The 15640-nt window shown below is 41.1% G+C and overlaps 2 protein-coding genes across 6 annotated transcripts in view; one reads left to right on the top strand and one right to left on the bottom strand.

Moving 5' to 3' along the window:
- The window catches only part of LOC109044178 (protein O-mannosyl-transferase Tmtc3), a 55772-nt gene extending 48736 nt beyond the window's left edge, over positions 1-7036 (top strand). For 3 of the 4 annotated variants that reach the window (XM_072304016.1, XM_072304014.1, XM_072304015.1), the window contains exon 4: positions 6537-7036. In XM_072304016.1, the coding sequence (XP_072160117.1) occupies positions 6537-6540 (4 nt within the window). In that variant the 3' untranslated portion in view covers positions 6541-7036. The remainder of the gene's footprint in view (positions 1-6536) is intronic. The other variant, XM_072304013.1, reaches the window with a different exon arrangement.
- LOC109036857 (uncharacterized) overlaps positions 1-15640 on the bottom strand; it is a 343232-nt gene that overhangs the window by 241207 nt on the left and 86385 nt on the right. The gene's annotated exons all lie outside the window — the stretch shown is intronic.

The raw sequence follows: 15640 nt of genomic DNA, 5'->3' as shown, positions 1-15640 counted from the left end.
AGGGGAGCAGGGCACTAACGCCCATCCAACGATGAACGGTCCAGATTGAACACCGCTAATGCCATGTTATTACAGTTCTCCCGTTCTCAGGAAAAACGCCGTGTGAGCCTTCGGACGATGCCAAATTTCATTTTATTAAATACAAATTTTACGGAAAACTTATGTGTATTTTTTTCGCGATTTTTCAGGAAATTTCATTCGGGATTCTGTCTACAGTATCTGAAAATTTCGAGATTAAATATTCATGAATTTACTTTAAAATATAAGTTTCATGCGGGGAAATTTGGCAACGTTTGGATGTTTTTGACGTTTTTCCGTAGCTTGGCAGAGTTATCGTCACGTGCTCCGGCCGAGACGGGCGGAAAAGATTTGTCTCGTTTTGACGGGCTTTTAAACACGGATGTGTTACTGAGGAAAGCAGTAATGCCCTTTTCGAAATTGAGGCTTTTTTCATTGGTTTAATATAATGGTTTATTAATATATTGCTTTATTAATAAAATGGGTCTATTCAGGATGTCTACCGTCGGTAAAAATCGGGGAAACCGGAAAATATAAGGAAATTTTATGTCATCGAGAAGTATTTGGGGAATCTAAGAAAATCTGTCATGGATCAGGAAATTCCGAGTTCGTCAAAAAATTTTCAACTACATGCAGTTTGGCAATTCTACGAAAACTGTCCAATTTGACCTCCAAAAAACTTAAAATTCAACTTGATTATTTGGGATGAAGAAACTTTCTTTCGCCAGTTCAGTTTGGTATCAGGATTAAATAAACAATACGAGTACCTTTTTTTTTATCAGGAATTCCCAGTCGTGACTGATGTGACCGATTTTTTTTTTTTTTTTGCAAATGTTCGTAAAGCATGTATTTGCACTTATAAGTTCACTCATTTTTGCGGATGAATGCTCCTTTATGACTTGACCAACTTGGTTTGGTATTGGAATTTAAAGATCGGCAGTGAAATTTTGTGTGCTAAAATGTTGGCTGCCCTTTTGGGCCCTAAGATCTCCACATTTCGACATGTTCGTGTTCGTTCTCCCCCAGATAGGTACTCTACTTTTATAGTACCATTTCAAAGCTCTCCTTAAGCCTTCCTTAATCACGTTCTAAGCCTTTTGGGGTCGCTTCAGGTAAAAAGCTGTCTAAAGAACGACGTCGAATACGACCGTCGGACAATACTGCCGAGCTAAGGAAGAACGCCGTATGAACATTCGTGAGTTGCCAAATTTCCCTCGAAAAAAAAGTTTTTTTGACATCATTTATGCATATTTTTCCTTGAAATTCTCAGATATTTTAGACGAAACCGCGAACAAAATTTTGTAAAACTTTCGGGAAATAATATTCACAATTTTCCCAGTGAATTCGGTTTTTTCTCGAAGAAACTTGGCAACGTCCGAAGGCTCATACGGCGTTCCTCCTCAGCGCAGCAGAATACCGAGTCCATTCTCGCGAAAGTTCATTTAACATTTCGGGAACAAGGCGGTTCGCCGCGGAAATGCGGCGCAATATGAGCTCGAGCGCCCTGAAAATGGCGACACTCGGCGGCTCGTGAGCCTCGAGCATTGTTGCCAGATTTTGCGATAAACGAGCTATTTTCGTAGATTTCAACACGCGTAAAATAGCAGGAGCTGGCAACCTGGTCTTTGGGCCGCGTCGCTAAATTCCGAATTTTGGCCCGGGCGGAACCCGAAGAGTTTTCCAAGCACTCGACAAGGATACGCCTTAATATTAACTCCTTTTTTGATGAGACTCAAGTGCAGCTCCCGCGGCAGCTGGCAGCTCATAACTTTACTTCTCCATTAAAGAATAAACCAGCCCCGCATTCATCGTTGCCAGGCCACCGTCACAATGAGAATGCGATTTTAAAACGGAACTGTATTTGGACCGAGATAAAGCACAAAAACATAGCCCGAATATACGAATAAAGAAGGAGATTTAATTAAAATATGGGTAAACAAGGCTAGAAGTTATTGAAACACTAAAAGGCAGGACGTTTCGAGCTGCTACCAGCTCATTTTCAGCTGCAAAAACACAAGTAAAAAATGTGTGTTAACGTGATAGTGGTTACGTGATAACGGCTGGGGTCAGGTCGCCACTCAATTTTTTACTTGTTTTTATGTGTTTTTACGGCTGAAAATGAGCTGGTAGCAGCTCGAAACGTCCTGCCTTTTAGTGTTTCAATAATTTTTAGCCTTGTTTACCCATATTTTAACTAAATCTCCTTCTTTATTTGGACCGAGAGTAATAATTAGATTGCATTTAGCAAAAAGGAACCGGCGAGATTAGAGTTTTCTCAAAACCGTTCAACTTCTCCTTTTCTTTCAAAAATATTTAATAAATGTACAATATTACAATTTTTACAATTATTTCCCTTGAAAATAAACAATATTTTGGCTGCAAGCCAAAACTATTTGCTATTCTGGGAGATTTGTAAGGTAATATGAAGAAGCGACATTTTTACAACACTGTAGTCGCGCTGGTTCCTTTTTGCTGAATGCGATCCAAATGAAGCGTGTCTAAACATCATATGAGTCCATTCTTCATAATGTAGGTACAATTTAGTCAAAAAGTTCAAAGGCATTAAGGAGTATAATCAGGGTGTCTACAAGTCCGGAATTTCCGGAAATAGTGCTGATTTTTTAAGGGCGGTCCGGAAGTACTGAAAAAATGCGGAAATTCCGCAAGAAGAACCGGCATTTTTTTCGTTTTTGTCGCAATTCGAGAGAATTTCAAATTTTTGTAATTTTACGAATTACGTCAAGTGGAGGTACTGAAAAAGTACCGAATATTTATGTTGAGGAGGTACTGAATTTCTTGGAAATGTACTGAAAAAGTACTGTTAAAGTACGGATTTTTAGCCAGCCTGTTTCAGTAGACACTCTGGTATAGTTCTCTGTTTAAAAAATTGAAATTTGAGCGAAAACTTGGCAGCGTAAAATGGAGTTAGGTTGATTTCGGTTAAATTGGTGCGATCGAGCTTCAAGTTGGGGAGACAGTTCGGGAGGCAGCGAAGCGAGTTGTTTCTCACGAGTTTGACAACGTCGTCGTCTCGACGGATTATTTGCTTTCGTATCAATTAAAATGCCCGGCTACAAACTCGACTAATACCGTTCCCTTCAAAACTCCCCAACTTTCCAACTTATCAGATCTGACGAGGCGAAACTTTCCCAGAAAGGAGCCCGGTCCTGGTAGTTTTCTTTGAGATTTTCACGGTCTTGACGAGGAATGATTGACTAATTTTCCTCCGCTGGTGTCTCAAAGAGGAGAAAAAGTAGTCAATTGAGGGCACTGATACACGGATAAATGTTTCCGGGTTTGATGTCACTCTGTGTTACTATTTTCTGTGTCATGTCAGTGGAAAGAACTTGGTTGCACTGGAAAAAAACACATTGGATCTAGAGTCCAGACTCTTGAAAACGTTGACAAGAAAAAATACTCTTGATTCAATCGGATTTTTGCTTGAATCAAAACGAAATCCGCTTAAATTAAGAGGCTTGGTTCTTGATTTAAGCTAGATTCTGATTGAATCAAGAGTACTTTTTCTTGTCGAATTTTTTAAGAGTCTGGACTCTAGATCCAACATGTTTTTTTTTCCAGTGTGCTCAACACTGTCGTCGATACATGTTTTAATCAGCTGCAACGCACATCGTAAGCTTGGGCTGGTTTTGGACAAACACAGTGAGAAGAAGTGAAGATGTTTCACAGAGACTCGAGTTTGGCGCGCCTTCAAGACTACGCGATACCCTAAGCATCGCCGTAAAGTTTGTTTAGTTGCTTAACCCAACCAAACCTAAATTAGCTTATTTCTTCGTTGCACTAAGGATGCATTGAGCGGTTGTGATACTTCGCAAAAACTCCCCCTACACTTTAAAAAATTCCCGTGTTTTATGGCACTCTGTGTTAATTTTTTTGTGTCAGTTGAAGTAGAATTTGACTGAACAAGGACGTGGAACTTCTTACAGCACATCATTATTACGACCTCAACTTCAGGATGTGTTTTTAGTTCAGGACTTGAGTTTAGACAAAAGCGGTAGCATCAACCTGTCCTGGCCAGAGAAACTTCAAATGCAATTATCTCAAACGCGATTTTTTGCTACGGGCTCTTCTCTCGGAAGACTCCTAAATAGAGAATTTACTTGAGAAGAAGTGAAACACAAACCAACACAAATTTTGTGTTGATTATGATACAATTTGCGATGGATGGAAAAGAAACAATGAAAACAATTGTGAGACTGGGAAAATCAATTCCTCCGATTGCGACATTTGTATCGAACATTCGTCTTTCATTAAATTTCTTCAAGAAAACTAGCTGGCATTTACTCTTGAAATCATCAACCGAAGGCTAGGGTTATTTGTGTTTTACTACCGGTAATAACCAAACTTTTGTGTTGAAATTTCTCTCTGTGTACAAGAGCCAATGCCATCTTTTTCATAAATCATTTTATCAGGTCTGTTTAATCAAAAATCTCATAACTTGTATCAGAATTTCCATTTTCCCAGATTGTACACTGGAAAAAAAACACATTGGATCCAGAGTCCAGACTCTTGAAAACATTGACAAGAAAAAATACTCTTGATTCAATCAGATTTAAGCTCAAATCAAAAGGAAATCCGCTTAAATAAGAGGCTTGGTTCTTGATTTAAGCTTAAATCCGACTAAATCAAGAGTATTTTTTCTTGTCGATATTTTCAAAATTAAGAGGCTTCGTTCTTGATTTAAGCTCAAATCTGATTGAATCAAGAGTATTTCTTCTTGTCGATATTTTTAAAATTAAGAGGCTTGGTTTTTGATTTAAGCTTAAATCTGATCGAATCAAGAGTATTTTTCTTGTCGATATTTTTAAGAGTCTGGAGTCTAGATCCAATGTGTTTTTTTCCAGTGTTCTCTGTGTACCAAAGCCAATGCCATCTTTCTCATGAATGAGTTTATCAGGTGTGTTTAATAAAAAAAGCCCATACACTGAAAAAAAAAAAGTAGCTTGGATCAAGCATGATAATTCTTGAATTTGCCGCCAAGAATTTTCTTTATCTTGCTTTAAGCTGACTTTTTCTCGATTCAAGAAAAATAATGTTTGGGTTAAGCAAAAAAGTAGCTTATATTAACCAGCAAAATTCTTGATTTAAGAAGAAATACTTCTTGGCGGCAAATTTAAGATTCTTTTTTTTTCCAGTGTAACTTGTATAGGTTTTTCCATTTTCCCAGATTGTAGGATGATCTGGCAACACCGCGGCCGAAGACGGCCCGAACGGCAACAAAAGTACACGGCTCGGCGCTCCGATAGGTGCCCCCGGGGCGCATCCCGACGCGAAATTTTAATTTCGCGAAAGCCTAAAACGCCCTGGAATCTTATTACTCAAACAGCGCGGCTCGGCGGCGGCACCTCCACCCACCTGGATTCCGAGGCCGGGGGGGGGGGAGGGGGGGAATAAAGCCCCTTTTGTTTCCCCGCTCCGCGGAGGAGCTTTTCAATCACCGCGAAAAGTTTTTCACGGCTTCCCGGGAACAGGGGGCTCATTTGCCACGAAGACAAAATAGTCGCGGGGGCGGGGGCGGGCGCCGGGGGTTAACCCCCATTGTCTCCCGGGGAAGCACTACTCGGCGTTGCCACCGATCGGGCTCTTCCCGGGAGAACGCCTTGTAGATACAGTCGTAGCAAAGCGAGGTCGAGAATCTGTACACGGAGAGTTCGCCATCGGGTTGAAAAATTTGACCGAATCCACCCGCGGAAATTCCCTAACAGAGTGTTAATGATATGTGGATTACATTTTGCAATAAGGAAACACTATTTTTAGTCCATTTTAGAAACAACACACATGCCATTAATTCCCCTGCATAGATGCATGCTTTTATGAGAGAACCAGAGATAGTGGTTCCTTTTTGCAAAATGTAATCCATGTATGTATTGCCATGTTTCTGCCACTTTTTGATTGGCTCACCAGCTCAGACCTCTCATCAGACTCTTGTGGATTAATGAAAACAAACCCTCTTAGGAGGAATTTTTGTAATCGAATGAGGAATGGGTGATAATATTGATAATGGCACAATAATCACACATTCCACTATCGGTAAAAAGAAAAAAATCAAAAAAAAAAATCAAAAAAAAAATCTCTACACTACCTAAATGATGAAGTTGGAAGTTTCTTGATAAGAATATTTTTTGAAAGTAACAATTTGTACAACGTAGACGTGTTAATGTATAGTTACATCTCTTGGTCTGGGAAGAAACGAAATTTAATTTAAATTATTTTTCCTCTGAAAAAGGCCGGTAATCAGGAATATTGTTTCGTAGAAATCATGGAATTATGAGGCATTTTTAATTCTTTTCATAACTGCTTGACACTCTAATCTATAAAATACTTCCAACGCACTCAACTGTGCGTAGTTCAAATCACTTGGTAATTTTTTATTTTTGTAGGAAACGGTAGTAATGGAACTTTAAAATATTTTAGAATACTTGGAAGACTACTTCTAATTTAAATTGTAAAGAAATGTATTTAATTTTTTTTTCTAACCGTTCAATTTTCTTTTGTTGCAGGTAAGTGACTTTTCGTGAACGGTTGTCTCTTCGCACTGGCAATTCTCGCAAGTTTGCAACATTGGATTCCATCCATTTAAGTGAATGTAAAAGAATCCATATCCATCGTGACAGGCTCACTCAGCTCAGAATCGATGATTTATCATGGATTTAAATGGAGGTAAAAAGTATTACAAACTTGCGAGTTTCGCCATTCTTTTTCAAGTCTTCGGATTGCAGCCTCGTAAGTAACCAACCGTCTCAACGCCTTCAATATTCTTTACAAAATGCATATTTGAGGTCCGTAAGAAGTTTCCAAGTTTATGTCGAGAAGTCATAAAACGTTTCAAGTTACGGAATCTTTGCTAATTTTTGCCATTGCAGTCCGTTCAAACATAAAATAACTTCCCTTGCCAAAGATGAGAGACCGTCCAAACTGCACGCTTAAAAATATTTGTGTTCTTGTGTTACTTTTGGTTAATATAGAAAGTAAAACACAAACTAATACAAATTTTGTGTTGATTTTGGTACAGTTTGTGGTGAATTTAGCGAAGAAAACAATGGAGAGACCGGGAAAAATAATTTTTCCGATTGCGACGTTGGTATTCACCACTCGTTTTTTATTCAATTTCTTTAAGAGAACTAGCTCGCATTTTCTCTTAAAATTGGACGTATTTATGCTAAAAGGAAGTATGTTCATAGGGTTTGTGTGAGACATAGTTCCTTTCGGCATTAATACGGTCAATTGTCAATGGAAGGCTAGGGTTATTTTGTGCTTTACTTACCGTATCAACCAAACTTTCGTGTTGAAATTTCCATCTGTATAAGTTCAAATTTTGACAACAGAAAAAACACTCCGAGCTCGCGTGACGCAGAGGATGGGAGTGGCCGTATATAGTTTGACAGTGTGCGACGTCACGCAAAAATTAGCGAAAACCACGGATCTTTAAGAACATTTTTTCGGAAATAACACTGAATTAAAATGTTGGACTTTTTCCCCAAAAAAGGGGATCCACCAAAACATGACGTACTTTACACTGAAAAAAAAAAAAAACACATTTGATCTAGAGTCATGACTCTTAAAAACATCGACAAGAAAAAATACTCTTGATTCAATCGGATTTTTCCTTAAATCATGAACCATGCCTCTTAATTTGAGCGCATTTCCCTTTGATTTAAGCTTAAATCTGATCGAATCAAGAGTATTTTTTCTCGTCAATGTTTTCAAGAGTCTGGACTCTAGATCCAATGTGGTTTTTTTCCAGTGTAGAATGGTCGCACAAATCAGTCTATCACCTGGAAGATCCGTTGTGATTAGGCGAAAAAGCGCGGCAACTCCGGGCGAACGTCAACCCCCCCCCCCCCCGGCCCACCCCCTGGCCCGGTTACGCCTTGATATTTCAATTTATGTCAAAAATGACACTAGCAATTATTTAAATTAACCTAGGCCAACGCCGCGCTGCGTCGCCACCATTGTTTTCCCGCTCCGAGTGCGCCACCCCCGACCCCCCCCCCCTTCTCGACCCACAGCTCACCCCCCTCCCCCGGGGATCCCTTTTAAAAATAAATTTCCTTCGGGAGCCTCGAGGATCTGAGTCGCGTGTGCGGTGAGGTCTCCAGGAGCCTTCTGTATTTCACGCGGAGCGTGAAGTGGAAAACTTCGGCTCGAATCGAATGCAGAAGTTTTCGCTTTAAATTTAATTGCCAACTGGAGCTTTCGGTCGTGTGAATCGAGCTTCGGTTTACCGCCAGTGGCGTGGCGTGAATTGCGATGTATCGATTGTTACGCCATTTAAACCTATGAAAAAAGATCGATTATCAGGGTGTTTGCAGCGAATACCTTAGTAATCGATTCTTTACCATAGTTTCAAATGGCGAGATATCGATAATCGATTATTCACGCCACGCCACTGTTTACCGCCGTCCACGGCAAAAACGCCCTAACTCCATTTCAAATTTTGTATTTTTCATCCGCATATGAGGACTTATCTGTAACAATAGCGGACGTGAAAAATTACCTTTTCGAAACACATTCAAAAAACCGTTTTGGCATCGAGAAAATTTTGGTCAAAAACTTGAGATATGATCCTCGAGATCTGTACATTATGCCAGAGCCAAACATATTATATTTTTGTATGAGCAAAACAGTTTTTTAAGCGTGTCTCGAAAAAGTAATTTCTCCACATCCGCTATTGTTACAGATAAGTCCTCATATACTACTTACTCTATTACAAGAAAACCCATTGCGTCGGTTCACAGAATCATGTTTAGGTGGTTTGAGTTTACAGATCAGCGAAATTGAATGAGATTTGTCAAAACGCCAAGTTTCTGCGTCCAATATTAACGAAGATATCATCCGTTAAGTAACACGGTGTAAGACACGATGTATCCACCGCACATACCATGGTAAATTCCACCTTGGTTTGATTCACGAATAGTACCGCTCCATTTGCTTATTGTCTTCTTTGTCTATCGCTTTTTCTATCAATCCCAATAATCAGCTCGCAGTTTCGGTGTCGGAAACCTTCCGTAAACCGTGCAAAATCTAGAGTACCCATTTAGGGAGAGTACGGACTTGTCGAAATATGGAGCTCTTAAGGCCCAAAAAGAAACAGCCAAACTTTGAAAACAAAGAGTGCCACAGATAATCTTCAGATTCCAATATCAAACCAGAATGTTTAAGAATGTTGATAAATGAGCATTCTCCTGCAAAAACGAGTAAATCTATGCGAAAAGTAATAAGTCAGATACGTGCTTTACTAACGACGGATCGTAACAATTGTAATGATAAATCACTCGGGATAATTTGAATTCATCGGTTTGCTGTCCTTTTGGGCCCTAAGAGCTCCATTACTCAACCTCAAAATTATAGACGTGTCCGTAATCTATCTATATACGTAGGTACTGGTACTCTACACGGAGAAAAAAACTTCGTGCGTGGGACCCGAAGTTTAGGTCATATGGATCTCTGAAGTTTTCGGATTGAGCATCTGAACACTTTAAGTCTAGCTGTCGAGTTTCGGATCACACATCTGAAACTTCAGTTCTTACATCTGAAGTACTTCAGATGTGAGAACCGAAGTTTTTCGGACGTGAGAACCGAAGTTCTTCGGATGAGAAAACCGAAGTACTTCAGACGTAAGAACTGAAGTTTCAGATGTGTGATCCAAACCTCAGCAGCTGGACCTCAAGTGTTCGGATGCTCAATCCGAAAACTTCAGAGATCCATATGACCTAAACCTCGGGTCCCACGCACGAAGTTTTTTTCTCCGTGGAGTAAAATCCAGATGCCAAGCGGTAAAAACTTGGCATCATGCGCTTTGAGGGAAAATTAAAGGAGAGTCCATAAAAACTGCCGCTCATCAGATTAACCGGGCAGACCTCATTTCAGCCCCGGGAACCCTTTGAACCGTGTCCTCAGCCTCGCGGGCCGCGTCCCGGCTCTGTCAACAGCTCCTGCTCTCCCGTCCTAAGGAGAAACGCCGTATGAACCTTTAGGCGTTGCCAAATTTCCTCTGATGAAACGTTTATTTTTGAAGAAATTTATGCGAATTTCTCCTTGAGATTTTCAGGAAACGTAGGTGAAAACGCAAACAAAATCACCTGAAAAATTGGAATAAAAATATTCACAATTTCACCAGGAAATTCGTGTTTTATTAAAAGAGATTTGGCAACACCTGAAGGCTCATACGGCGTTTTTCCTTAGTACGATAGTGCTCCTGCGGCAGGTGAATTATTTAAACGACCGTGCGGTGCCCGGTCCCTCCGGCGAGGCGCTCTCGTCGGCTCGCTCTCGCGTCGCGGGGGCCGACTCGAATTACGCGCGATGGGGATGGGGGTGGTTTCTCCCCGTTTTTTACATCATCTCGATGATCACGTAACACAACCTGTGTGTGATACGCTCCGTCCCCCCGTTGAAGTTGCCTACCCTGTGGTGATACTCACTTCGACCGGGTTTCTGATACCCAGGTGCACGCGACCCATTCTGAAGTTGCCTTTCTTTAGGGAAGCTTTAAAAAACGGATATTTCTGACGCAGACTTTAAGATTAGGAGTGTAATTGGACGTATTTCTGCCAAACGGAACTATGGGCATTATGAAGTGAGTCCTGTTATGCATGTATTCACATGGTCTCAGGGCTCAAGTCTGAATGCACATAGTTCCGTTTGGCATAAAAACGTCCAATTCAGGCCTTTCTCGATGCGCTCATCGTGATTTTAGAGCAATTTCCCACAAAAAGCTGTAGGTAGCCTGGCAGTTGCAAGTTATTTTGTTCTGTCCATCTAGACACTCCAGCTTTCTATACTGCGTGCAGTCTTTCAGCGCTCTCCCTCACAGAGAGATATTTCAACAGAAAAGTTTGGTTCATACGGGAAGTAAAACACAAAATAACCCTAGCCTCCGGTTGACAATGCAAGAAAAATGCTGGATAAGTTTTCTTGCAGAAATTTAATAAAAAACGAGAGGTGAATACCAACGTCGCAATCAGAGGAATACTCTCTTCGTTCTTTTCTACGCTGAATTCATCGAAAACTGTACCAAAATCAGCAAAAACTTTGTGCTGGCTTGTGTTTCACTTCCATTTTTAACCAACAGTCACACAAGAACACAAATATTTTTGCCAGTTCTGGTTTGCGTTCTATCTTCTATTTACCTTCAATTGGACGTATTTCTGCCGAACGGAACTATGTGCATCATGACGTGAGCCCTGGTATGCATATATCCGTATGGGTCCCGGGCTCATGGCTTATTGCACATAGTTCCGTTCGGCAGAAATACGTCCAATTCGTGTCCTGTGTGATGCGTATCCCTACGATTGCACACTCTGTAGACCCGTAAGAGTGGCACCGGTGCCGGCGACGGGAGAACCAGCTCGCATATTGGTGGATCCCCGCTCGGGGCACCGCCGGGAAGAGCGCTGCGAGGGAGCTCCGTCTTTAATCTTCTGTAATACCCCGCGGGCGGGGGCGGACCCGCCCCGGGGCCTAATCCACCAATCCTATTTAACTCTTTGATTCGGAGCCCTCATTATGACGTCGGTCGCCAGCCAAGGATGTTTGATATCGCGTCGTCGTGTTCGCGAAGCGAGTGCAATGTTGCCAGATTCTACGATGAACTGTGGATATTCATGGCGCACTGGAAAAAAAGAAAAACACATTGGATCTAGAGTCCAGACTCTTGAAAACATTGACAAGAAAAAGGACTCTTGATTCAATCGGATTTTTGCTTGAATCAAGAACAATGCCGCTTAAATTAGAGACTGGTTCTTGACTTTAGCTAGATTCTGATTGAATCAAGAGTACTTTTTCTTGTCAATGTTTTCAAGAGTCTGGACTCTAGATCATGTTCCAATTCCGGAAATAGTAATTTTTTAAGGCTCCGATTCTATTGTGGAAATTCCGCAAAAGTCGATTTGTTCATTTTTGCGTCATTTTTGTCGCAATTTGAACGAGAAATTCAAATTTTTGAATTTTTCGAATTTTGTCAATTGAGGGGCTTGGAGGACAAGGTGTCTAAGTGCAGTTCTTGCTATTTCGAGAAATACGTGTTTGAAGTTTCAAAATTATATGGATCCTTATGACGTAAAGAAAGTTTAAACTGACTTTTTGTTGCTTAAAAAGTGGAATTTGGGGGCAAAGTTTTCACAGAATTCGCACTAAGATTTGATTTACTTCAAATCATCAATATCTCAATTTTTTCAAAATTGCACTTATGCGCCTTGTCCTCCAAGCCCCTGAAATTAATGTGGAGATTCAGGGTGTCTACATGTTCAGAAATAGTACTGTTTTTTTAAAGCAGGTCCGGAAGTACTGAAAAAGTGCAGAAATTCCGCAAGAAGTCCGGAATTGTTCTCATTTTATCGTCATTTTTGTCACAATTTGAGCGAAAAATTCAAATTTTTGAAATTTTTCGAATTTCGTCAATTGGAGGTACTGAAAAGTACTGGATTTTTCTGTTGAGGAGTTACTGAATTTCTTGGGAATGTAGTGAAAAAGTACTGATTCTGGCCAGCCTGTTTTAGTAGTCACCCTGATATTCCCTCGAAAAAAAAACACATTGGATCTAGAGTCCAGACTCTTGAAAACATTGACAAGAAAAAATACTCTTGATTCAATCGGATTTTTGCTTGAATCAAAACGAAATCCGCTTAAATTAAGAGCTGTTCTGATTAAGCTAGATTCTGATTGAATCAAGAGTACTTTTTCTTGACAATGTTTTTAAGAGTCTGGACTCTAGATCCAATGTGTTTTTTTTTTCCAGTGTTTTATTCGGGTTTAAAATGGAGAAATGACTGATTTTCCAGCTCTTCCTGGCAACAGTATGTGCAAGTGCACCGTCGCTTTGAGCCCCGCGCCGTAATCTTTTCGAAGCGCCGCGCCGCGTCGCCGGCAAGTCAGTAGTCTGCCGGATTACGACCGAAATCTTATTAAGTTTCCCCGCATTCTAAAACCGCTTATCCTCCGGGAGTTTGTCTCCGGAGTTACGCGGTTTTTGTGTTCCGGGGCGGCCGTCTGCTCCGATCAATCTTGGCTCTGCGCCTGCGTCGGGAAAAAGCGCACAACTCGCGGGAGGAACGTGATCGCGTCTGCGGTTTTTAATTGGTCCGGCCCCGGGTTGGAGGATGCGGGGAGGCAGAGATTACGTCTCAGGGAGAACTGCCGTGCCGAGGAAAAACGCCGTATGGGGCTGTAGACGTTGTCAATTCCTCGTAATGGAGATGTTGCATGTGTGAGGAATTTGCGATTTGACTGTTGATTCTTATGTAAAAGTTCGCGAGAAACACGATGGTGCCACTGGTTTTCTCTGAAATCAACTCCCAAGCTCAAAAAAAGCTCTCAAGTTGAGGCCAAAATGGAGGGGATATCCCACGCTATCCTGAGAGTCCACCTCTACATCAAGACGAACTCTCCATGCAAAGATAGGAGCAAATACATTAGCAGGGTTGCCGTGTTTTCAGTTTTGGAGTCCCCAAATAAAGTGGCAGCCCTGTCAATGTATTTGCTCCCTATCTTTGCATGGAGAGTTTGTCTTGATGTAGAGGTGGACTCTCAGGATAGCGTGGGATATCCCCTCCATTTTGGCCTCAACTTGAGAGCTTTTTTTGAGCTTGGGAGTTGATTTCAGAGAAAACCAGTGGCACCATCGTGTTTCTCGCAAACTTTTACATTAGAATCAATAGTCAAATCGCAAATTCCTCACACATGCAACATCTCCATTTCAAATCCTTCCTATCTTTCGTTTCCTTTAAGCCACCTTGATGGAAACCTCCTATTCTCTCTAGGCAAAGAGCGCCATTAAACCAAAACCCAACGATTGGCGACTAACCTGTCGGCGACGTCCAGTAAACCCGGGTGGGTTGAAATATCGCCAATTCCGATCCCCGGCCCGGCGTGCTGCGTTCCGGGCTCGTTGGCTTTTAATGAGACTTTGAGCGGTCGTCGGGAAACTGGGAGTAAGCAAACCCGGCCTATAACTTTTTTTTTATTACGTCCTCTGCGGCTGACCGGAAGGATTCAGGTTACCCGCGGAAATGGGAGCGTTTGGGCTCCGTTGCGTCTTCCTCTTTTTATTTATTTTTTTCCCCGAGCTCGCGCTACCCCGTCACCAGGGTTGCCACAGTCAGGGAATTCCGGGAAAACGGGGAAATGTCAGGGAATTTTAAAAAGTCAGGGAAAACCTGGAAATGCCAGAGAAAATGACGAAAATGTCAGGAAAAATGTGTTAAATCACCTTTGTCTGCTTTCTAGAACGGGTTTGAGGTTTCGAACAACAAATTTTGCCTGAAAACTATTCTCAATTATGCCTTCTTAACCATCCGTCACATCTTCAGTTGTCAGGGAATTTTCGCCAAAATGTGTCACGGAAATCAGGGAAATGTCAAGGAATTTTATTTTCTAAATTCTTTGACAACCCTGCGTCACGCCGGAACGGTGTTGCCGAATTGACGCGGTGGTCACAGTCAATTATGAACTAGAAAACTGTGAAAAGCTAAGAGGAAATAAGGGTTCAGGAAAACCCCTAAAATCAGGGGAAAATTGCGTCAATCAAATTTTAACGCGTCATGTAACATAGTGTGTCTCCTGCTCGGATCATAAAAGCAAACGAAAATAAGCGTCTTTTATGCTTATGTAAAAAGAAAAGTCACTTACATCAAGCAGAATCCCGCTTTCATTCAGGTATTTTATTCTTGATTCAAAACAAAATCTTCTTGACGGCATACTCAAGAAATTTTCTGCCTAAATCTAGATACTTTTTCTTCGTATAAAATTCAAAAATTACGCTAAACCTTATTAAATACGAATATCAGGACTTGGTGAGTTTTTGGACCATCGCTTTCTTTTTGTGCCGTAGTATCTTGATTTATTTTGCAAGGAAAGCTCCTTGTTCTTGATTCCTATTATTCTTAATATGTTGGAGCTCCTTCAATTTCGTATGTTACTTTGCAACACCTCTGTTGTGAAATAGTTGCTCGAGACTCTGTGGCATGGCGCGGAATGCGCGGGACGAGCACTGGCGCCTACAAACCTAAGCGGATACTTCACGCATTGCGCAATGATTGAAGTATCCCCTTAGGTTTGTAGGCGCCCGCGTTTCGAGCCGGTAGCACGCGCACAGTGGATCGAGTCAATGAGAGAGGTCGGACAATAAATGTATTTGATCAAATCTAGGGACTTTTGATCAAATTTGACGATCTTCACAACTATATCCGGGCGTATTTCGGAATTTTTCTCGGAACTTTGACAAGTCGGAACATGTTTCCGGAAATCGGAATTATTTCAGAATCTTTTGATAAAATAAAATGGCAGCACTGATGTTCTATACAGCACAGCCAGCCAAATTTGGCGTTAAAAGGTATTTATCAGATTTTTTTGTAGTACAACAGGATATCTAGCATCAGGATTTTCCCGATTTATCGGATTCATCCGATTCAATCAGGATTTGAGGAAAAATCGGTCATGAAATAGGATTTGAGAATAGTCGGCCGTCTGATCGGAGTTCTTTAAGCTTTCGCATCACGCTTATGCAGAAATTTAAATTTTTCTCCGCTAAAAAATAATTTGTCAGGAGAAAATTTGAATCAGATTTGTGATCAAAATTATGAAATTCTTACGGTATTTATGTATG

This window comes from Bemisia tabaci, chromosome 9, assembly GCF_918797505.1.
Source record: "Bemisia tabaci chromosome 9, PGI_BMITA_v3".
In the NCBI taxonomy this organism is placed as follows: domain Eukaryota; kingdom Metazoa; phylum Arthropoda; class Insecta; order Hemiptera; family Aleyrodidae; genus Bemisia; species Bemisia tabaci.
This window is presented reverse-complemented; position numbering and strand designations above follow the sequence as displayed.